The sequence below is a fragment of the Metarhizium acridum genome (assembly GCF_019434415.1).
Source record: "Metarhizium acridum strain ARSEF 324 chromosome Unknown scaffold_234, whole genome shotgun sequence".
In the NCBI taxonomy this organism is placed as follows: domain Eukaryota; kingdom Fungi; phylum Ascomycota; class Sordariomycetes; order Hypocreales; family Clavicipitaceae; genus Metarhizium; species Metarhizium acridum.
The window spans coordinates 185,438-210,037 of record NW_027094021.1 but is presented as its reverse complement, the minus strand read 5'-3'; the positions used below and the strand labels follow the sequence as shown (position 1 = coordinate 210,037).

General features: G+C 45.6%; 4 protein-coding genes across 5 annotated transcripts; 2 read left to right on the top strand and 2 right to left on the bottom strand.

Annotated features, from left to right (window-relative positions):
• Positions 1-848: 848 nt before the first annotated feature.
• Positions 849-2,081, top strand: J3458_011653 (uncharacterized protein; the record flags this gene model as incomplete). The annotated part of the gene is made up of 1 exon (XM_066119922.1): positions 849-2,081. The coding sequence occupies one exon, from the start codon at positions 849-851 to the stop codon at positions 2,079-2,081; it is 1,233 nt and encodes a 410-aa protein (XP_065975040.1).
• Positions 2,082-11,173: 9,092 nt separating this feature from the next.
• On the bottom strand, positions 11,174-11,743 carry J3458_011652 (uncharacterized protein; the record flags this gene model as incomplete). Its single annotated transcript, XM_066119921.1, has 1 exon — positions 11,174-11,743. One exon carries the CDS (start codon positions 11,741-11,743, stop codon positions 11,174-11,176), a length of 570 nt encoding a protein of 189 aa, XP_065975039.1.
• A 435-nt stretch (positions 11,744-12,178) lies between these two features.
• Positions 12,179-12,601, bottom strand: J3458_011651 (uncharacterized protein; the record flags this gene model as incomplete). The annotated part of the gene is made up of 1 exon (XM_066119920.1): positions 12,179-12,601. One exon carries the CDS (start codon positions 12,599-12,601, stop codon positions 12,179-12,181), a length of 423 nt encoding a protein of 140 aa, XP_065975038.1.
• A 1,265-nt stretch (positions 12,602-13,866) lies between these two features.
• J3458_011650 (uncharacterized protein) lies at positions 13,867-16,937 on the top strand (the record flags this gene model as incomplete). 2 transcript variants are annotated; one of them, XM_066119918.1, is made up of 3 exons in its annotated part: positions 13,867-14,585; positions 14,646-15,144; positions 15,216-16,937. In XM_066119918.1, 3 exons carry the CDS (start codon positions 13,867-13,869, stop codon positions 15,351-15,353), a joined length of 1,356 nt encoding a protein of 451 aa, XP_065975036.1. In that variant the 3' UTR covers positions 15,354-16,937. The 2 variants fall into 2 exon arrangements, with proteins under 2 accessions (XP_065975036.1, XP_065975037.1); XM_066119919.1 differs by having other exon boundaries at positions 14,646-16,937.
• Between the last annotated feature and the right edge of the window lie 7,663 nt (positions 16,938-24,600).

Here is a 24,600-nt window from a genome sequence, read left to right as displayed (position 1 = left end):
CTCCTACCTACGAACAACAATACGAGCTCAAACCGGAAGAGTTCACCCGTTGCATTCATATACTGCAACTGCAAAAGGCAAGAAGAGCAAACTACTGAAAGACTGCTTGGCGTGCTTCTTCGACAATTTCTTGGGCAATGCGCTTCCGTTCCGGAGTCAGTCAAGACGCTGTATAACAACCATAGGAGCACGGGAACACATCTCTCCCTCGAGGGAATACTTCACACCCTATCTACAATTATTGGCAATCAAGACCGAGCATACCTAGTCATCGATGCCCTGGACGAATGTCCGGACAGCAGCCGCGAACATCTACTGACCAAAATTCGGGAACTACAAAAGAATACCCATGCAAAGGTTATGGCAACATCCCGCCCTGTCGACGATATCGAAAGATGGTTTGCGGGAGACACAAAGCTAAGAATTCAGGCAGACTCAGCAGACGTGGGACGCTATTTGGATGACCATCGGCCGACTCTGTCTGAGTGCGTTAGAGAAGACGATGACTTGTGGAACGAAATCAAAACAGAAATTGTCAAGGCAGCGGATGGAATGTAAGTATTGGAAGTACGGCATTCGTTTAAAATTCTCACCTTCTCACTGGTGCCCAGGTTCCTCCTCGCTACTCTTCATTTCGGGTCTCTAAAAGGGGAGAGAAGAGCGAGAGATGTCAGAAAAGCATTGCGTGCTCTTCCACAAGGCTTACAGGCATTGCCGAGGGTATACGACAGTGCCATGGACAGGATTGACCTACAAGGTGTAAAAGACGGCAAATGGGCTAGACGTGTCCTATCGTGGGTGGTTTGCGCAAAGCGACCCTTGACACCAACGGAACTTCAGCATGCTTTATGTGTAGAGATTGGCAATCGAGAGCTAAAGCGGCCGACCTTTCGCTAGGGGAAGTAATCTCTCTTTGTGCAGGGCTCGTCACACTCAATAAGGAGAGCAACGTTGTGCAGCTCGCCCACTACACCGCTCAGCAGTATTTCGAGGACGCTCAGCAACAGCTGAGGCTAAGCTGGATTCGCACAGCACAGAAGGATATTGCAGCGACTTGTATCACTTATCTATCATTTGACGTCTTTGAGGCCGGATCCTGTCCAACTTGTGAAGATTTCCAGGCCCGGCTACAAAATAATCCCCTTTACGACTGTGCCGCACGAAATTGGGGACATGATGCTTCCACGGTTCCCTTAGAGGAACAGTTGATTATTGGTCTCCTTGGGAGCGAGGCCAAGGTATCCGCCTGTAGCCAGGCATTGATGGCTCCTGGAAGCTACTTATTCAAAGGGCCACGGACTGAAATGACAGCTGCACACCTTGCCGCCTACTTTGGGCTGAGCGGTGTAATAACCATCTTGTTTAAGAATAATTATCCTCTGGATTGTGAGGATAGTTACAGACGGACGCCGCTGTCGTGGGCCGCCCAGGGGGGCCACGAGGCCGCGGTGAAGCTGCTGCTCAAGAAGGGCGCCTCCGTTGGAACCAAAGACGAGTGCTATCGGACGCCCCTATGGTGGGCGAGCTGGTCCGGGCACGAGGGTATCGTCAGGCTGCTTCTCGAGAATGGGGCCAATGTCCAGTCCCAGGACAAGTATGGCAGTACACCACTGTCATTTGCTGCCGAGATGAGGCACGAGGCCGTGGCTCAGCTGCTGCTCGACTACGGCGCCGACGTTGAGTCTAAGGACAGGTACGGTCGGACGCTGCTATTATGTGCCGCCGGTAAGACGGGTATGAAGGCCGTAGTCAAGCTGCTACTTAACTACGGCGCTGATATTGCGGCCAAGGACGGAGACGGTCGGACGCCGTTATTACATGCCACCAGAGGGGGCCATACGGCCGTGGTGAAGCTGCTGCTTGAGCAGGGCGCCGATGTTGAGACGAAGGACGGTGACGTTGGCCGGACACCGCTATCGTGGGCCGCCGAGAGCGGTCACGAGGCCGTGGTAAAGCTGCTGCTCGATTACGGCGCCAACATTGAGGCGAAGGATAATCAACATAACCAGACACCGCTATCACGGGCCGCTGGCAAGGGCCACGAGGCTGTCGTGAAGCTGCTACGACAACATTCCCGATGAGGCCAGATATTCCTTTTCCTTCAATGCAGTGGTGTGATACTCACATGGCCTGCCATGTCTGACCTCAGCTTTCCTAGGCCCTTTCCTAGTCGCTGGAGTACCCTCGAAGGTGTTGCGTTCCGTTGCCCTAGGCTCTACCATAACAAGCCGTAACAATACGCACTCTTCACTCCGGCTTAGTTCTGATGCCTTTGTGAAAAGCGTATCGAAGGGGTTCAAGTTTATTTATAGCCGTGGTCTCTGAGCTTTCACAAGTTATTGCTAGCCTCTGATATCGATTGACTCGGATATAACGTGGTAAAACAGACTGCCAAATTTGCATCGGCCGACGTGTCTTAAGTCATACGAAACCCGGAGTGACTGGCCGTGGCGGGGTGGGCGAACCAGGCAAATTTCTTAGTGTAAGTGATAAGTCCAAGGTTTACATTAGTCTGATCTCATGTACTACTGCGTTGCAACTCGCTTATACATATTGATAACCCCGGGAGACTAACGCGGTGCGAGGACGTTGTCAACTCAGTCAACATGATCACTACTCTACAAGACGTCATACCAGGCGCATGCCTTAATTATCCTGGTTGTACCTCGACGTACGGATTGATGCCATCCCCTCATTGAATAGTTGTGTTGCCGACCTGAAAGGGACTTTTCATGTCCTGTGTGGGCTTGTATTCTTGCTAGCTAATACTAGCTAAAATAATCTATAATAAGGGGTCAAATGTGGCCTTCTAGCTGCCTGAGGTAGCTAGCTGTGGGCAGCTTACACTACAACCCAAATCCCCAATTCTGGGACGTAGTAAAGAGCCTAGTAATCCAAGGAGCTAGATTCATACAAAGGAGCGGTCAAGTTAGAAGCCCAAGATATCTCCCTTTGTTGAGCCCTTGGGCCTGAGACCGTTTTCCTTCCTCCGCTGATGCTAGCCCTCGTCAACCTTGGCGTTGACTAGTCAGTCCATGTGACACAATTCCATCTTTAGCATGAGAATAAGCGATGAGAAAACTCGTGCTGTCTCCAACAGGAAGGTGATTCAACATTTCTGAGTGTAACATCGCCTTGGGTGTTGAGAGCATCGTAAGCTGGATATTAGAGATGTTTTGCGCGAATATAAAGAGCCGTGTTCTTGCTCCCGTTACGAAATCGAGCAGCGCCACAGAAAACGGGACGGACCGAGAATGGAATTGACATCTCCAGTATAAGTGGCTCCCAATGCGTCTGCATTGTAGTCCCATTTGTGTTAGAGGGACAAAAAAACCCTCGAGCCAAAATGCAAATGTATTTCAGCCTAGTGGCGCGAGTACGACAAGCCGTGTTGCTCATTTCTCAATCCACCAGATTTATTCCGCAATTGTGCTAATAGCTTGTAGCTGCATCTTTTGTTCGCTAGATAATCGCGGAAACCAAGCGGAATAGACAGCGTAATCTGACGGAGATGGGGTCTCGACGACAAAAGTCGACCCGCCAACTCAGACCTCAGCGCATCTATAACGAAGGAGTCGTCCCATTCCCATTCTTCATAATCGTCTAAATCTGGTGGTAAATCAAGCACTTCAAGATTTAGAAGAAGAGTAGTTAAAAGCCTCATAGTTGGAGATGGCAATGTTGGGGAGGTATTAGAAGGGAAGGACATCGGCTGTGTTGCAGTTATGTGGTGGTGCCATTCTTTGGCCCTGTACTCAGATGTGACGTGACGCAGCTGCGTAAAGGTAGGTAAATGGGATTCTCTTGGCTTGCAAAGGGCGCATCGAAGCACCCCTCCCCAAAGTCGGCTCTTGATAGTAAAGTTTGGACCAAGATACAGAGATGCCAGATTAGGCATGGATGCCGGGAGGTTTGTCACGACCGCACCAACAGTACCGACTCGCAGCTCGTCTATCCAAGATTCAGTAAGTCGTACCCCAGTAGACTGGATAAACTTGGTTGCCTTTTTAACTAGAAGCGGGCTGGCAGAAAATGCGGGCGGTTCCCGGACTTGAGGGCGATTTTCAAACCCATCTCCTTGGAAGCGCAGCTTGTGGACATGGCCAGCTAGGTCGGGTCTGTCGAGAATGCTTCGCAACACTAGCATCGCAGGCGGCGTGCTACGCAAAGCCCAGGTGGTATCGATAGTTGAGTAGACTAGCGGTTCGGCTGCATTGCGAATATTTCTGTTGACCCTACCCATGGAGAGCAAGTTGGTCAAGGGAAGCAACTCTAGGACGGACAATATCAGCTCACTTGGCCAGTCAAATGGCGCCGCGGCCATCTTCCCAAGTTTGTACAAAACAAGCTAATCGCGTTCCTTGATCCGGCCCGTCCTGCACCGATTCATGAAAAGGAGGCATCGTGGTAGATTTAAATGAACCTCCGGTACCGGGGAAAGCAGAAACCAATCAAGAATAAGATGTCAAGTACAAGGTTCCTAAGACAAAAGGATGTAACGGTATACAGCGGTACCTCGAATTCAGAGTTGCTTAGGTGATATCTTCAAGTTCAAGTTTATATCAAATGCTGCAAGGCGCAACCGGCTTACCTACTCCGAAATCAACCCCCGCGCATGAACTAAGTACTGCTCAGTCCATTTGCCCATGTCTGTCGTACCAGAGCCATGACTCATGCGCGGAGAAGTGACGTGCAGCAGAACAACATGGAAAACGTATGATACCTTGGAACTACGCCATCGCCTAATCTGTGTCCCTGTCTGGGATTAGACACGATGAGCCCCTGCAATCAAAAGTTCACTGTCAAAGTGTCCACACGAATCGCATCGGTCCCTGGTTGTGTAAGACAACGTCATGACTAACAGATGTAAATTGATGAGAGTGAGAGCGACTAAAATACTACGCCACCCCTTGCACGTTAGAGCTGTGGGTGCAAGGGGTACGATCATCCGAAGGCTGGGAGTCCTTGGGCCAAGCAACTATTAAGCCATTACATTTAGCTAGCTATCTAGTTATGCAGAGCCGTGGTCTGACCTATATGGATTCCGTGTAAGGACCTGTCGTCTTCTATGCCGCTCATCCCTCATCTTCATCTTCATACCCTCTGGTGGAGACTCGTAAAACAGGTGACCACGATCAAAGGGCGCATCCAGCATCAAGCCCTGGAGCGTTTTTACGCGAGAGACAGCTACGTAGCTTAAACCAGTCTGAAAGTCCCGACAGGAGAGATCTGTCACGATGACATCTTCAGTGATGCTCTGCGACTTGTGAACCGTAATGGCGTAGCATACGATCAGGGGAAACTGCGTGCGAGTGCAGAGAGTGCTTCCGATGAGGAAGTCCCTGTCTACTGGGAGAATCGGGACAATCTTTCTGCCATCAGCGGTGGTCAGGAACACAGGTCCACTGTACTTGTCAAACTCCATCATGATAACACAGGGAGGGTCTTGGACTGGGTCAGCCCCCGGTGCCCAGCCGATATCGTAAACGGTACCGCGAGCGCCGTTGCAGAGACCAACTGGCTGCCAAAGGTTAGATGTCAGCATCAGACGGGCGCCAATGCATATAGGGATCTGCTTCGCAAGGTTGCCCGCCTTGTCATCAGGCGCCGCAGCCGCGCCAAGGCCGACATTCTTAGCCTTGACCTGAATGACTGGCCGGCCGAGGCGGTCGAGGTGGTAGTGGTTATATTCGTTCACCCTATCTTTCGTGGCGTATACTCGCAAGGCGTTGGCGAACCTGGCGACCTCCAGATCATCTAGCTTCGCCTGTACTCGACCGGAAAGGAGTTTCCAGGACTCGACTGACAGTTGGAGGAGCCGCAATTCCTCGAGAGCTGTGCGAAACGCCTTCTGATCGTCGCCCCGTTGCCGTTGGACAACCTTCAAGAAGACTGATTTATCGAAGCGTCTATATGCGTTCCTGCCTTTGATCTCCACTCCCTGCACCTCTTTATCGTAATAGAGCGGCTTCTGTAGCACGGGTGGAAGCTGGAAGAAGTCGCCAACCAGAAGGATGTTAAGACTACCAAAGAACTCCTCATTCCTACTCGGGAACGCCTCGCGCAGGCGGTCATCGATCCAAGAAAGCTGTCGCAGTCCCAGCATGCTCTTCTCATCGATGATCAGGTAGTTGATGTCCTTCAGCTTCTTCTGGAGCTGGGCCATGTCAGTGGGCGAGAGGGGCTTGAAGTCCTTGTTGATTGGAAGGTGTAACAGGGAGTGCAAAGTAGTGCCCGATATCTGATTTCCCGCGACGCCAGTGGGCGCGGCACGCCAAACAGGTGTCCCTCTCCCGGCAGCAGCGGCTTGGAGGTGCGCGGAGAGCAAATTAATGAGGTATGACTTCCCGGTACCACCTCCACCATCCACATGGAGCAGCAACTGAGAGGGTTCCTGATTCAGGAAGTGGTCCATCACGGTATCGTATACTAAGCGCTGATCCCGGTTTAGGGAATCTCGAGCTTCCAAGGGCTGATGATCCACATCAAGGTCAAGGCGGTTTGCCGCCTTGCGTTGCTTCCAGTAGTCGCCCTTGAGAATACCGTCATCAGTATACCGTCCAACGTGAGGGGTCCAATCATAATTGATGTCGATGTCTCGGCGGCCGAGCATGTCGATATCCTCTTCCTCCAGCGGGCGGTCGGGAAGCATGCGGGCGAGTTCATGCCAGTCTTCATCCACAATGGGCTCTTCATGGACCTCAAGCTCAAATTCGTCGTCCTCAGCCCTCAATTCATTTGTATCTGGCTCCCCATAATGATCGTCCGCATGGGTGTCACGGTGCTGCTCTCTGCAAAACCTGTACGCAGCCGCGAAGGAATCGAACCGCTGCCCGCCCACGGTGAGCAACTCCTCTGGAGAGCGATGCGGATGAGCCATCATCAATTTAACACGGCAGAAGTCACCAAACTGGGGAGATGCCTCCACGGACCTGTATCGAGGAAAGTAAGACAGGACTCTCTTCTTCGCGTTGGCAGCGAGTCTCCTCCACGTCTTGAGATTATACGATTGCAGGTACTCGAGGTAAGTTGCATCCTCGTGCTGGTCATTTCTCTCGAGATACCTCCTGTAGCTGCCGACGGTCTCGTTGACATCTTCATCCACGCGATACGAACGTGCATGTTGCTCCAAAGGACGGCAGTCGACAGAGACCACCATCCGCGTGCCTTCCTGCAGAGGAATGTTAAGGAGAAGATGGGAAATCTCCTGCGCCGAGTAATCTCTCTCGGCAATCAGCTTATTCATCAGGCGAGAGGAGAAGGATAATAGCGGCTGAAGGTGTGCCGTGTGCGGCAAAACCTGGTCTGCAAGCTTACAGTAAGGCTCAGTCTTCTTCTCAGATTTGCTGCAATACTTGGCAGCGTACGTAATAACCGCCTGTAGGCTGGTGCAAGGAGATATGTCGATATTGGCTAGCCAGCCTAGTATAATGGCGGGATTGAAGTGATTCATGAGGTTGTCATTCCGCGCCGCCTCGAAGACATAGTACGACTTGCCTTCCTTCCTGATCACTGCGGCCAGCTCCCGCAAGGCACGAGGAAAGTCAAAACGACACTCCCGCTCTGGATTGGCCGCATTGGCCGCCTCGATATCTGCAGCAGCGCCTTCCATATCCCTCGCCAGATCAACGGTTCTCTTCCTTACGCGTAAGCAGTATGTGGTATTGCATCTGTGGCGCTGGCAGCGGTTGACGATTTGTGAGAGACGCAGGAATGTCAGTTCTGTACTCAGTGGATCTACGCTCAGGGGGTTACCCTCACCCTGGGGCATAGTCCTAGTCGGCTCAGGATTAATGGCAGTGATGTGGAATCCCCACGTGCGTGCAAAAACATCACGAGCGGCTTCATCCACCATGTCGACTCTTGGGCAATTCTCCATCCAGTACAGGCCATGGTTGTGCGGACTGCCACGCCCTTGCCATTCATACCGATCCCAGTAATCCGTAATGTTGAACTTCTTGCTTAACACGATATCTCGAAAGAAACAGTATCGGCGGTAGAAATGGAAAGCAGCAATGTGAGGATTCTGACGCAAAAGTTGGCGCGAGAGACCCATCCTCTCGGACTCGGACGCAGCCAGCCATTCATCATATCGGGGCATGTGCTGGTAGAGACTCCGCCAGTGTAAATCTGCCGGGCTGAATGTGATGAATGCACCAGGACATCCAAGGTTGTAGGCATAGGCCTCGAGGTCCTGCCTCTTCCTGTTCCAGAAGGGGCGCGTGCCGCGAATAGGTACCGCATGTCTTGTGATTGAGTTGATTAGCACCTGCGCCTCAGGGTCCTCGCTGTGCTCCAGTGCCTGAACAAGCTGCTCCCGTGTGAGCGGTTCATGACTACCATCGTGTTGCTTCACGAAGAATTTGGACCGTGCACGGGCCTGTGACCGCATCAGAGTATTGAAGGCGACGAAGCGGAAGGTCGGGTGGCGTGCAAAACGCCCGTCATGCCAGCGCATCGCGTGCTCGATGTAGTCCTTGTAGTCGATTGACCGTAGCCGAGGCTCAACAAAGTCGGCTCTCCCGTCAGGAAAGAGGCAGGGAAAAGCTAAGGAGAGTAGGGCATGAGAGCGATTGAACTCATTAATGGGTGTGCGCCGTATATTCGGAAGCTGCAGCTCGTGCTGCACCTGCTCCTGGAAGCTTGTGGAAAGCCTTGGTTCAGCTTCTGGTTCTCCGGCAAGAATAGACCGCAGAGCATCGAGCTCCGTGTCCTTGGCCAAAAGGTCCGGCACCGCAGCCTCGTCCTCCAGGTCCGGTTCTGCCTCCTCATCTTCCTCGGGTCCAACTTCGGCAGCCTCCACCTGGCTCTGGGGGATGTCGTCCAGGACATTGCCATCTTGAGGCAATTGACTCAGCCGCTCTTCGTCGATGACGATGCATCGATAGCCAGGATGATGGCGCCGGAGGTAGTTAAGCCATATGGCAACTGGCTGGCGGCGTACACGGAACTGGCGGGTGAATTGCCGGCTAAGGTTTGCATGGGACGACGTATTGGAAGGACGGAGTAATACAGTGTTCAACTCCCGCGGCAAAAGCGGGAGTTGGTTGTACACCAAGCCAACCTCGCGGAGAAAGTGAACAACATGTCCCCGATATTTGTACTGCTGGCCCCGCACAAGCATAATATTCACGTGGACGTGAACACGGCCTATTAAAGACTCTTCAGTAGGTGTAAGCTGAGGCAATTGAGTCGGTACGGAGCCAAAATCCAACTGGTTGTCCACAGAGAAGAAGTACGGCTCTTCAGGGCCGCGTTTATCATCCTTTCGACAGCAACGCGCACAAATGCCATCAGAATCGATCTTCATCTGGAACCAACGCTCTTGACATCGACCACAAAATTGCATTTGGTCATTGTCCAGCTTTGTCCAGAACTCACGGAGGATTGCTTTATCACGACAGGTCAAGGCGCAAGCGTCCAGGTCCCCATTCCACACCGGATCTTGTGCGTGAAATACGGCCGATTCTTCAGGTGGAATCATCACTGGACTCCGGTACCGTCGTGGCGGCCCCGACGATCGAGTTTGCCTTTGAGATTTTTTTGGCCGCCCTCCTGTACCAGGGGCAGGACCACGGCGAGCACGGCGACGAGGCCCTGACTTTCTGGAAGGCTGCCGCGAGCAATAGCGAAGAGGGCTTTCGTCCAAGGCATTGCTATTATCGTTCCCGTCTTCGTCCCCTAGATCGGAATCAGACTCTACCCCTAGGTGTTCGAGGTACTTCCGTGGTCGAGCAGGTGAAAGCAGCAAGTTGAAATAGTCCTCGACGTCAACATCAGATTCAGAGAACTGTCCCCTGTCATCCGCTTCCTTGGTCATTCCATCCCCATCTGGGAGCTCATTTGCCTGTAGTCGATCTTGACTCCCAGCTACGTTCCGTGGTTAGCTTGAACAAACTGCCGGGACCACAGCACAAGGATACCTTCTCCAGGACCATCAGAACCTTCAAAGACGCCGAGTTGAGAGATTGTGGGAGTTAGTGACACAGCCTCCCCTGCACGGCGTCGTGAACGATGGTCGCGCCGAATAGTGGCCTGCTTGGCCCTGGCGCCGGCCTTGGAGGCATCATCTTGCGAGTCCTTCCCGCCCTTGTGGAACCTAACAGCCAGGTAAGAGTAGTCCACACCAGTCGTGCTGCTTCGGACAGTAGATGGATCAGAATGTGAGGCGACAGGATCGGTCGAGGGCGGCACAGGCGGTGAGGGAGCTAGAGCCCGGAAGAGCCGCGAGCTCGCTTGGGTTGGTGGGATCGGCGTCCCCAGCACTATCTGCGGCTGGCTGCCTGGCTCTCCGAACAAACTCCTAGCTGTATGTTGTTGCCGTAGCTTCTCTGGCGATGTAGGTTGGGTTCCAGATCTCTGGTTAGGAGGCGATAGGCCAGCGTCTCTGTCGGTTCTTTTCGGGGCAGATCTCTCAGCTGAGGTAGGACGGACAGCCAGCTTTCTCAATGCAAGGACGGCACCTTTGGACCTGGCACGCTTGATCAGGTTAGGGAGGCATATATAGTATATCAATGGTGTCAGTTACCTCGGAATTGCGGTGGTCCCGGCATTCCAGACAGGTTGTAGTTGGATTGGCAGATTTCCTCCTGCTAACGAAATTACTTGGTGATTTTGTTCGGTCGCAAGACGGGCAATGGACTGCCAATTCAGATCTAGGACTAATATTACCCCTAGAATCATAATCCATACCCAACCATGCGGTACATCTGTTTCAATAATGGAAGAAAGGCTGCTGGCCAAGCAAACGAACAGATCGCTGGGCAAATTTAGCGATTGTAAACGATTGTAAACGATTGTAAACGATTGTAAACAGAGAAGTAAACAAAGAAGCACCGACAGACGGTGGCTGTCCTTTACCCACTTTTCTAGAGCCACCAACCAATCCAGCCTTCTTTCGCGATTTCCCATACAAAATTTGGACCAATAGAAACTTATTTGTCAAGCCTGCACCAAACCCTCATTATTCGGAAAACTTATGGATTAATGTAGAGTCAGCCTTCGGCTGAAAAAACATGGCAAGTCCCTGCATGGGCTCTTGACCCTCGGACAATCCAATGCTCATAAACAGTTGCGGTCACAACACGACCTGCCTTGATTCCAGAAACGGGCTCACAATTGTCCGCTACATGAATCTTTGGACAACCTCCCCGCCTCTACTGCTTAAGCTTGTCTATACAATCGTGATACTCTTCGGTTCTCCTTTAAGGATAAAGCCCGGTTCTTCAACGTAGAGCCTGCCGTCCATGAGATTTGCCACGAAGCCCGCATTATTTTTCTTCTGTCCCAGCTGAGGAAGAAATTCCGGCACGTTGCTGTTGATAATCTTGAAGTCAAAGAGGGTATTCTTGGGCGGCGGCACAATGCCGTCGTCCTCGGCTCTCCTGGACAGCTTGGTGTCTGAGCCTACGGGGGGACACTTCTCATCGAGGCCCTTGGGCCTGGGCAGGTCGGTGCGAGTCTCCCACTTGCCCAGTCCGCCCGCCTTCTCTGGAATGAAGAACTCGTTGGTGGGTAGCCAGAACCAGTTATTTTTCAAGAGGCAAAATCTGTCACCATCCTTGTCTATGTACCACCTTACCGCCTCGAGGACGTTCTTGACCTTGGACTTCTCCGTCTCAGCCAGTGACTCGGTGATGAGTGCCTGTGCCTTGACAGGTTCTCCGTCTTTCGTCTGAAGAGCATATGAAAATGAGCACTTCTCCGTGTGTTTGAGGCCGTGGAGGTACCCGGGGCGGTGCATCTTGATGCAATCCGAGACGGGACCAGCGGATAATTCGCCGTGGATATTGTCATAGTTAGAGTTGAAAAAATCAAGAGCAATTGACCTTACGGCGGGGCACGTTGGGAAAAGCCCAAGACTTAATTTTCTCTCGCCACGACCCAGGCAGCTCGTATCGACACATGGTGTCAGCGAGCAGGTTCCCTTGATCGTCGTGATGTATGTCCAGGTGAAAATTCTGCAGACGCTGTTAGGTGGGCAAGTCTCGCTGCTCCTGACGCTATAAGGCACTCAGTCTGTTTTGAGGACTCGCCGTTCTCTCCGCCTGTTATTCGCTGATTTCCATAGACGGTGCCGGAGCCAGAGGATGAGAAGATACTGACACCAACAGAGGCTTCGATTGTAGCCGAGCCTCCAACTTCAATGGATTTCTCCTTGTTCCATCCGAGCCTTTCGCTATTGATTTTTGCCATTGATTTTTGCCACGGATGTGGTTATCTCCAATGGTATAGCCTCGTCTCCCGAGATGCGACTGGGATAGTCGGCGTGGGGATTGATATCAAGACTTGCGTCCTCGGACTTGACAAAGTTGTGCAGGTACAAGCATTTACGCTCGTCTTCCAACACGTCATCCATTTTGATTTTGGAGTCTTTCAGGGGGATCTCCGAGTAGAGAACCCCGTCAATGATTCTGCGCCCAGTGGCCTTCATGTCGCCTTGCACTTTCTTGTCATTGCGTATGACGGCAGCCAAGTCGAAAAAGAGTCTCGTGGTAGGACTGAGCCGCAGACACAGGCTGCCGAGGTGGACAGCATTGTCCAGAGCATCATGTTGACCATGGTTGACGCCAAGTTGGAGTGACGAGTGAATGAAAGACATGAGAATATAATGAAGAAGAAGGGAGAGTATAGTTCTAAAAGAAAAGAGAGTCGTTGTCAAGAGTAGATTTATCTGGATTAAAACCCGATGCTCTTGAGGATTTTCGAAATTTTCGAGGCAAGAACCTTGGATATAAATATTTCTTAAAGCTACGCTGTACTTGGGATATGGTGTCATTCCCACTCGAAAACAGAAGCCTCGGTTTTCTGCCAAGTCTTGCGGGCTCTGGTGTATTCTATAAAGGCAGCTTGAAAGATAGCAAGATAAAGCCGAGATGCGCCGGCATGAGGACGGTCGTCTCCGTCTTCCCTGCCGCCGAGCACGAACATCGTCCGTGTGAAGGAGAGATGGGATGAGCTGTAAACCCTTTTTTTTTAAAAAAAAAAAAAGAAACGTCTTAGGCACGTCAAGCGGAGTTTGACAGCTGCCGCATAAAGTAGAAGGTGTCCCTGGTCTTAGCAGCCCCATACGCAAGCCTGAAAAGCAGTAGATAGCCAATATGAATGTGAAACGACACCCAAAGGCCCAGAATGTTCATGTTCGGTTGTTCGACTCAGAAGTGGCAATGCTTTGTAAAGATGGGTCCGCCTGAAGCCGCTGAGACTACCACACTCAACAGAGACGCGTTTCAGGCTTGGAAGGGTTCGTACCTCCCCGGTCCTACCCGATAGCTTCGTAGGACCTGACTATTGACGGTACTGAGACTACCGCGACTCTCCTTTGCCGCAGTGCCCCTGTAGTGTAGACTTGGTGGCGGTCTCAGCGGTAATACAATCAGCCATCTAGAGAGCCGCAGCAGGTACTTGCTTGTTGGGCGGTCCAAAGTTTTGGCACTGTGTGTTGCGAGAATAGCCGGGCAATGGTATGTAATGAAATGTGTTCGCATTGAAGTTTTCATGAGCAACGCCGGGGCCGACGCGTGGGCTTTGTTTTTGCAGCTTCGCCGTGGCTGTTTAGTCGCGGGCATGGAGGAAGGTTCGGCCTGGAAAGGGTCTTCGTGCTGAAAGATCGAAGAACCTCAATTCGCCCCGGCTCCGAGGCCAAAACTTCCTTGGCCAGCCGTTTAAAGAGGCAGCATCATCTTTTCCCAAACAGCCTTGGCCGTTGTTTCCACCACGAGAAGGTGGGGCGGGGTCGCGGTTTGGTATTGTTTATCAGCCCCGCTTGGTCACTTGTGATTGCCTGGGCAACCAAGCCCTTGGACACTAGCCATTTATCATGCGGCCAACCTTGCTCAAACTCCCCCATCGCCAGTCAACCAAACCATGGGATCCATCGACGACTGGCTAGCTGGCATTTCTGCAGGCGATAATTCACACTGCGCAGCAAGGACACATATCAAGCGCAAACGATCATACCCGTTGACGCCGGATTCCGCCTGCGAAACGACCACGAATGGAATGGCTCATCCGGATACTCCGACAAAGAGGCAGAAGAGGACTGCAGAAAATAGCGATTGGGACGAGACCCCAAAGGCAAGCCTAATAAACGCGCCGGCCTCAGTATCTGCATCGTCGTCACCAACAAAGCGATCCTTAAGTGGCCGATCCAGCTCGTCTGCCTCCTCGTCTCGCCGTAAAATCCAGGCGCTAGCTGTCAGTGAGCAAGGCATCATTAGGCGGCAATTAAGCGGCCTCCAAACCCCTGGCCTTCCCGAAGCCATAAAAGGTCCTTTGCGGAAGATTATAAGCCTTCAGCGGGGGAGGCAAGTTCTTTCTTCGCATTGCAACAAGCTCGACTTCGGCGATCTTATTCGCGATTTTGAGCTCTCGTCAGATGCTTTCGCCGATCCGGGGAACGGTGGCAGTGAGCTTTCCCCGCAAGACGTGGAAAGAATAGCAAAAAAAGCTCGGCGCTGCTTCGAACGCGATCACGATGAGTCACCTTGGAACGCCGAGGTCCACCAGGATCTGTTCGAGACAACCATCCGCGGACCCAAATTTGCTCAAGTTGGCCAGCCGCAGCTTGTTGACTTCAGTATCTGGTACGTTATTATGATCCTCTCCACCAGCCGAGCATCCGAGTGAGTAACCTCGTAACTTAGCACTTCTGCCCGTCTGATTAAAGAGTATTTGCTCTCACCTGCTCCTGACCAACGGATCGACTTCTGCTTCTATATCGATGCTGCAGCTGACGGCGACTATGCACGGAAGGTTGATGCAATACGGCAGGAGCTACCCGAAAAAAGCATAAACCAAACCTCATACGGGCCTCATCTCCCGTATCCTATATTTTCTGTAACTGAAACTAAAAGGCCGGGAAACTATTTTGACGACGCAATGCTTCAGCTTGCCGTCTTTCAGGCCGCTCAACTCAAGCTACTACGATCTCTTTTGCGCAAGGCTTTCCACCGACACGTCCAGCCAGATCAGCCTCCCACAATTCAGAATCATCCGTTCCTCGACCCGGCATCACAATATGTGAACGACTCCCTAGCCCAGTTGGGGGCTCTACATAATATTCTTATTCAAGGCCATCAATGGCACTACACAGCCATCTCCCCAGAATTGCAGGACGCATTCGGAGGCCCATCTCAAAAGGCAGTATGGACTTTCCCCTCCTCTCAATAGTCTCTTTCTCCTGGTCCAAGTCCTCTGATCCGAACTTACGATAGATTCTCTGGCTACCCGAGCTGATTGCAAACACGAATACAGAGCTTGGTATTCATCAAGTTTCCGCCTTCATCCAATACATGAAAGATGAACTTGCGGTACAGTACTGGGTATGGTTTAAGAAGTACATCCTCGATTGATTCCTGCTGCGTCTCCAAGACCTCTGTTCTACGCGAAACTTGGTCAACCATGTCAGAGTGGAGCAAGTTGGTGGTGCCTGCTCACCCAGACTCTCATCTCACCTGTCGTAGCTTATTGGCTTTCTACATTGAGGTCCTGAACTGTTCCCATACTAATCGCAGAGCCGCCATTGAAAGCATAAGGTAGGATTCCAAGAAAACTGGCGGGCCAACCATCTGTAGCGGCACGGCCCTTTTCGATGAAAAAGAGGATCAGGGGCACACTCCCACTCTCATTATCTATGGCGGACCTGGGTGTCCTTTTTAGTGCAAACAGAGTGGTTACACTAGAAGGCCTGTAGGCCCGGCGATTCGCGAATTGGACGTAAATCGTCACGGGCCCGGAACATATCTTTGTGTTGGTGGGGAGGTATTTGTTGGACTATGCGGCCCGGAATTGGCGCCGTTGATAATCGACCTGCTATATTATGCATATGCAGAACCTCATAATATCACCAATCCCTCCTTCGTTCTGGAGCTAATATGATGGTGTAGTTGCTTATGCGGTTGTTTCTTGTGTTCACGACATTGCGCGGTTGGACATGAAAGTCGCCCGCACCAGGGTTATGCAGCTCGTCTGGCGCCATCGTGGTGGTCCTTTGCGCGAGGTGTTTTCTTCGGCTCCATCGTTCCACCATTCTGCTTTTGGGCTTTTGGGCTGGGTGCCTGGAAGCCGAACTGGGGACAAGGAGTGTAATGGCTGGATAACGACCCTCTTCCAACCATAGAAAACCTTCCCCTCGTTGGTAGTAGGATGGTTACGTGGTGTTGTCGCTTCGCCTGTGCGCCGGCGCACTTCGTCCGTATTATCCATGTATTCGATTCCCCACTATCCTTCCGTAACCCCCCCCATCTTTCTGGCGACCTCCTCGTCAAATAAGCCGGACCTCCTTGCTGACGAAAAACTCATTCACAACATTCTCACGGAGCGGCCCGTCGGCTTGCGAATACACCACCGCGTACGTACAGTAGTTGTCTAGGTGCACATCGATCAAGGGCATGAGTCTGCTTCGGGAAGTCCGACCTGTTGATTATCTCAAGTTGAGGCTAGATGAAAGGAAGCTTGCAGCCATCAAACGACTGGAGAGTCTGGGCCAGCGTACTATTGCAGAGTGAGAGCGTCGACAGGAAAAGACGCTGCCACCGGGCCATACTAGTGAATAGGGGAGGGCCGGCAGATGACCACGTAGACCACTAAGGGGCAGTTAATGAAGATAAAGGCCCTGATCCTATAAACCGCGGCTGATCGTTAGCCGGCTGAAGAAGATACTTACGATAGTAGTGTTACGAACGACACTGCACAAGACACGGGACGGGACCGCACCGGCTAGGACAGGCACGACTCGTGGGCACAAGAAGAAGGCAGGGGCACGTGACTAGCTACGTGACCTAAGAGGCGATTAAAGAGGTTAATATTTAAACACATTAACTAAGGAGAATTAAACCAATTAAACCTTAAGCTAATTAATTAAGGTTTAAAGAGATTAATAGTTAAGCTAATTAATCTAGGACTATAATAAAGAGATAAACGAGTACTTAAGGAGAAGGTATTCCTATAATTAAATAATTTAAATCTTTATTAATTAATTTAAGTAATAGTTTTACTATTAAGAGTTATACTCTTAATAGCCTTATTATAATATTACTTAAAAGCTACTTTATAGTATTTAACTTAACTTACTTTCTAAGAAATAAACCTATTATACCTTAAAACCTAAGCTATTATTACATTTTAATTAATTCTATTTAATAAGTTACCTTAAAACTTTAAGTAATAATAACTTCTAAGATATTTACTTTAAGCGGAAAGACTATTAACCCTAAGGAGATAATAAAGTACCTTTATAATAAGATTATTAAGCTTAAGAAGTAGAATTAATAGCTTCTTAATTAATAGAATAATTTCTACGAAAAACTTAAGGTATAAAAAGAGAAACTTATAATAGTTTAAAATCTTATACCTATATTCTTTATTAATAATAATAATATATTAAAATTCCTTAAGCTTAAATTATACGATAGTTATAAAGGTAATATAAGGAACTTTCTTATATAAGCTTAAGCTTACCTATAAGTTAACGAAAAAATCTATATAACACTTAAGTTATAGATTCTTTATATTAGTAACCTCTTAACTAGGAAAGTAATAGAGTGGTAAGAGCTAACCCTTCGCGTATATTTTAAGTATAGCGTTAAAGCTAAAGTAAAAGTTATTTATATTTTCTTTAATTATAAAACCTTTAAAGAATAACTTCTCGCCCTAATAAGTATAAAGAAGCTATATAATAGCTTACTTAACTTAAGTAAACCGAATTTATAGCTTACTACGCTAAGGAGTTTAAACGCATTATAGTAAAACTTAATTAGAATACTAAACCTAAAATAAAAGTCTTTTACTAAGAACTTAAAGAAGAAGTAAAGAATAATATTTATTAAGAAGATTATCTTAAGTTATTTAATAACTTTATTAAAATAGTTATTAAGGTAAATAACCGTTTATATAAGTAACGTTACGAAAAAAGTTACAGGAAATTTAAATTATATACTAGGTTTAATAAACCTAATAATAGTAAGCCACGCTAAACATTAATAGTATATAGGTACCACGCTAAACCTATAGAACTTAACGCTATAAATAAGAAAAGGGGAAAGACTTATTATAATTATAGTAAGACTAAACACTTTACAAATAAATATAAAGCCTTAAAGAAGCTATAAAAGCTAATTCCTAAAGGTAAAAAGCTTTATACTATAAACCAAGAAAACTTACCTACGCGAAATCTTAATATAGCAAGTAATAAAGAAAGCCTTACGTTAATAAATAATATTAGTTTAAATAAAGATTAGAAATTTAAAACCTAATTAATACCTAATAACTTTTAAGAATACTAGATACCCTTACTAAAAAGTAAACCTTTACTAGAATAAATCTAAGAAGAAAAGAATTATTTAACTAAGAAAGAAAAACCTAAAATTAAATATAAACTCCTTAATTAAACCTTTTATTATAATAATAATTACTACACGTACCTTAATAGTAAGTAAGGTAGTAAATAGTTTCTACGAGAACGAAAGAGAAGAAGAATAACCCTTATAATATAATTAAAATTATAATAAACTAATTTAAAGATATTAAACGGGAAGTTATACTATACTAAGAATAACGTATATACTACCTAAGCTATAACCCTATAATATAAGAAGAAAGGGAACTATATAACTATAAGTAACTTGCTTAGCCTAAGTTTAATTAATATAAATAATAGGTTAAGCAATTACCAAGAAAGCTCTAATAATATATTAAAAGATAACTACTAATAATAGCGCCTAGAATAACGCGCTAAAGAATAATATAAGAATAGAATTAATAAATTAGGAAACGATAGCTATTATTATAATTAAAACCAATTTCTTAACGGAGATCTAATAGGTCTCTATATACTATAAATATTAGTAGTATAATACACCTTATAATTAATATAATTATAATAGAATAAAAGATTTAGGTAATAATTAATAGTAGAGTATAAGAAAATTTTATCTTACTAAATCTCGTTAATAAATTATAATTACCTTAAACACTTAAAGATAAGCCTTATTAACTTATAACTATAAAAGAAACTACGGTAAAGTATAGCTAAGAAGTAATTAACATAAAAGTAACGTAACTTCTCGTTAATATATAAGGTACGAAATACTAGGTTACGTTAAATATTATAACAATCTTAAAACATTATATTATATTAAGGATACCCTAGTTATAAGCGAGTAATCTATAAGTTAATTAAAGAACCAGCTAACTTTAATAGAATTTACTAGAATATAATTATAAAGCTAAGAGCGGCCTATAAAGGGCACCTTATTTAAACTATAATAGGCCTCTAGGAATATATATAATTACTAAAGAGCTAAAAGCTAAGATAACGGAGATTTCTAAGAAATACTTAAAGTATAGTAAGCTATTTAACGAAGAGCTAAAAATAGGACTACTAGAGCATTCACGCTAAGACTATAAGATTAGACTCTAGCCTAGTACTAAACTAACGTTTAATAAGATTTATCCTTAAAACCCTAAGTAAGATAAGGCGCTTAAGAAGTATTTAAAAAACATATTATAAAAGGGATATATAAGACTATTAAAGTTTCTAGTAGAATACTTAATTCTATAGGTATTAAAGAAGAACGAGAAACTATAACTATACATTAATTACTAACACTTAAATAAGATTATAATTAAGAATTAATACCCGTTACTACTTATAACGGAAATTAAAGATAAAGTTAAAAAAGCTAAATAGTTTATTACACTTAACTTAAAAGGAGCCTATAACCTTATACGAATAAAAGAAAGCCACGAGTAAATAATAGTATTTTAAACTAGTAGAGAATACTATAAATATCTAGTAATACCTTTTAGGCTTACTAACGTACTAGTAACCTTTTAAAGACTAATTAATATAATCTTATAAAAACAACTAGAAGTGTTTATAATTATATACCTTAATAATATCCTTATTTATTTAAATACCCTTAAGAAACACAAATAATATATATATAAGGTACTATAAACTCTATAAGATAATAAACTCTTAATTAAAGCCTTAAAATACTAGTTCTACTAGAATACTATACACTTTCTAAGGTACGTGCTTATATATAAAGAAATATAAATAAGCCTAAATAAGATTAAAACTATTAAGGAATAATCTACACTAAAGAATCTAAAAGAAGTTAAAGGATTTATAATATTTATAAACTTTTACCGTAAGTTCTTAAGCGAATATAAAGACATTTTATAACCTCTTATAAACCTAATAAAGAAAGAAGTTAGCTTTTAATAGAACGAACTAGAAGCTATAGTATTTTAAAAGATAAAAGATTTAATTACGTTAGAACCTATATTAAAAGCACTTAATTAAGATAAACCTTATAAGCTTAAAATAAACGCCTTAGACTTTACACTAGGTGAATAGCTTAAATAATAAGATAACTAAGGAAGATTACACCTAGTTATATTCTTCTTAAAGAAACTCTACGAACCTAAACTTAATTATAGAATCTATAATAAAGAACTTATAGCTATTATTAAGTGCTTTAAAGAATAAAGACACTATCTTATAAAAGTAAAGTATTAAATTAAGGTTTATATTAACTATAAGAATCTCACATTATTCTTAACTATAAAGAATCTAAATAAACGATAGATTAAATAGTATAAAACCCTTACGAATTATAACTTTAAGATTATATACTATAAAGGATCTAAAAATAAAAGAGTAAACGCGCTTAGCCGAAAAGAGAACTTAAAATCAAATAAGTAAGTAAGTAATATACCCTTATTACATGCTATTAAGGATAAGAACCTTATACTAGGCACTTAAGAAATTAATATAATATAATAAGTTAAGCTAAATAAAACATAAATATATTAAATCGCATTATACATTAAAAATAATAGCTATTTAAATAATTAAAAAACGAAAACGCATTTATCTAAGGAAGGTAAGACCTTCTTATATAATAAATAGTAGTATATTTCTAGTACACTTAAGAATAGCTTATTAAGGAAATACACGAGCACCTATTACATGAATATTAAGGTATAAGGAAAACGATTAGTAGGCTAAGGAGATTATATAACTTCCTAGAAAGTAAAAAAATAATATAAGAAGTTATTAAGAAATGTAACACGTGTAATAAAGTAAAATTAGCGTAACACGTATTATACGAAGAATTACAACTAATATCGCTACCTAAAAGAGTATAGTAAACTATTATAATAGACTTTATCGTTAAACTATTAAAGTTAAAAGAACCTATAATAAGAGTAGCTTATAATAGCATTCTAGTTATTGTGGATAAACTTATAAAATACGCCTATTATATTCCATATAAGGAATTAAGTAATACTAAGGACTTAGCGTATATATTCTTTAAAATAGTTATTATATAGTATGAATTACTAATAAAGCTTATATTAGATCGCGATAAATTATTCACCTTAAACTTTTAGAAATGCCTTATAAAAACCATAAAGATTAAATAAAGCTTATTAATAATATTCCACCTATAATTAAATAAACAAATAGAAATCTTAAACTAAATACTCGAATAATATCTGTAAAGCTATATTAACTACTAATAGAATAATTAAGTAAAATAGCTATTACTAGCATAATAGGCTTATAATAGCTCTAAGTGTAACGGTGGCTTAGGTTCTAAGGCACAGTAGGTCTGTTTCTTAGGAAGTAAGTCAGGTTGAATGCTACAGAGTAGCTTTTGAGCAGTATCACAATAAGGCCGTTAAGAGTATAACTCTCAATAGTAAAACTATTGCTTAGATTGATCAATAGAGATCTAGACTATCTGACTATGGGAATACCTCCTCCTTAAGTACTCGTCTATCTCTCTATTGTAGTCCTGGATCAGATAGATCCCATCTGATCCCCCGTGCTGGATCAGGTTGATCCCCTCTGATCCATTGAGTTGGATCAGACTGATCCCATCTGATCCCCTCACGTGACCTGCGATCCCGTCGGGCCCCATTCTTGTCTGCATGCTGGCGGCCCATGACGCCGGCCAACTGCTTCAGGTACCCTTGGTTCGTAACATAATACTCCTCCCCCATTGGTCTTGTCCTCAAGGCCATTTCGTTTCGTCCGGTAAGTATTCTCTTCCTTCCCCTCTTTCCCTTTTTTCTTTCTTCGTCATTCTTTTCACAATGTCTTCTGACCGTGTTTCGAAACAGCGATCTCGCCCTAACCAGAAGATTGATCGCAAACGTCTTTCCGAGTTCATATCTGCCTTTGGCTTCGTCATGCCTTCCTGCGATTCGTGTCGAAAAAACAATCGAGAGTGCATTGTCGCTGAAGGGAAAGACAGGTGCAGCGAATGTGCTTTGCGTGGTTACACCAGCTGCAATCCGGGCGGAACGTCTTCGGATGCTTATAATCGTGTCCTTCGCGAAAAGGATCGTCTCGACAGAGAACGTGCTTCGGCCGAGGAGGATTTGGAGCGGGCGATGGCTCGTTTGCAAAGGATTCGTCGTCAGGAGAAATTTTTGCGACAAAAGGCTGCGGAGATGATTGCTCGTGGTGTGGAGAGTCTGGACGAGTTAGAGGCCCAGGAGCGTCTGGAGTTGGAGTCCAACATGCTTAATCAGACACCCGAGTTTCTAGCAGACTTGGGTTTCCCTATTCCTGATGAGTTTTTATTCTCTGGTGGAACTGTTCAAGCGACGTCGAGCAGTTCGTGAGATTCTTGGCTGGTTCCCAGGTGTTTTCGGAGTTTGGATATCCCTTCCATTTAACGAGATAATGACGATTCTTTGTATCTCCCCGTGCTTTGAGTATCCGTTCGACTTCGTATTCGTTGGTATCTTCCGTTGTGATGTTGGTAGCGATTGTAGATTCATCTGGTGCTTTCTCTAGTAGCGATATATGAAATATGGGATGGATTTTCATTCCATCTGGTAATGATAGTTCGTAGTTGGTATTCGAGATTTTCCGTTTGATAAGGAATGGTCCGATCTTCTTCCAGTCGAGTTTGTCGCTGGGTCGCTTAGTTTTGATGTTTTTGCGAATGAGGTATACTTTATGTCCCTCCTCTAGGATTGGCGCTGGCAATCTCTTTCTGTCCGCGTAGTGTTTCATTCGGTTCTGCAAAAATATCCATTCCTGTTGCAAGTGTTTCTGTATTTCTGTCATGGTTGCTGCATGCGTTGTAGCTGCTGGCGCGTTCACATTCTGTGTCGCATGTGTCTCGATGATAGGGTCAAATCCGTAATTTGCCCTGAACGGTGACATCTTCATGTTGTCAATTTCGGAGCTATTGTAAGCCCATTGTGCTAGTGGTAGCCATTCTACCCAATCATTCTGTTGGTAGTTGACATAGCTTCGCAGATATTGTTCGAGTATTTGGTTCAAGATTTCTGTTTGTCCATCTGATTGTGGGTGGAATGCCGTTGATAAGCTTTGTTTGATCTTCATGGTTTCCATGAGGCATTTCCAAAAGTTTGAGGTGAACAATTTGTCGCGATCCGATATAAGCTTTGTTGGTAATCCATGTTGTGCAATGACTGTTTTGAAGAACATATACGCTAAGTCCTTGGTGTTGCTCGATTCCTTGTATGGAATGTAGTAGGCGTATTTTGTGAGTTTGTCCACAATAACTAGGATGCTGTCGTAAGCTACTCCTGTCATGGGTTCTTTTGACTTCGGTAGTTTGACGATGAAGTCCATTGTAACAGTTTGCCATGCTCTCTCAGGTGGCGATATCGGTTGTAATTCTCCGTATGGTGCGTGTCGCGCTGATTTTGCTTTGTTGCACGTGTCGCATTTCTTGATGACTTCTTGTACCATTTTTCTGCTTTCTGGGAAGTCGTACGATCTTCTTAGCCTGCTGATCGTTTTCCCTACACCCTGATGTCCGTGTAGTGGGTGCTCGTGTATTTCCTTGACAAGCTGTTCTTGAAGTGTACTGGGAACATACTGCCGTTCATTGTACAAGAAGGTCTTGCCTTCCTTGGACAGATGCGTTTTCGTTTCCCAATTGTCCAGATAGCTGTCATTCTTAATGCATGATGCGATCCGATGCATCCATGTTTCATCTGGCTTGACTTGCCATGTCATGTTGATTTCTCGGGTGCCTAGCACAAGGTTCCCATCCTTGGTGGCGCGTAGCAAGGGTGCATTACTCACTTGCTCATCCGATTTCAAATCCTCTCTTCGGCTGAGCGCGTCTGCTCTTCCGTTTTCGGATCCTTTACGGTATATGATTTCGAAGTCATAATCCGTGAGGGTTTCATACCATCTGATCTGTCGTTTGTTCAGATCCTTTGTGGTCAAGAACGATGTGAGATTCTTGTGATCGGTATAGACCTTGATTTGATGCTTTGCTCCTATGAGATAGTGTCTCCATTCTTTGAAGCACTCAATGATAGCCATGAGTTCTTTGTCGTGGATCCCATAGTTGAGTTCGGGTCCGTGGAGTTTCTTCGAGAAGAATGCAACTGGGTGCAATCTTCCTTGATCATCTCGTTGTCCAAGCTGTCCGCCTAGTGCAAAGTCTGAGGCGTCCGTTTCAAGCTCATAAGGTTTGTCCTGATCAGGTGCTTTCAACACAGGTTCTGACGTAACTAAATCTTTCATTTTCTGGAATGCCGTGGCTTCTGGTTCGTTCCATTGGAAGCCGACTTCTTTCTTTGTTA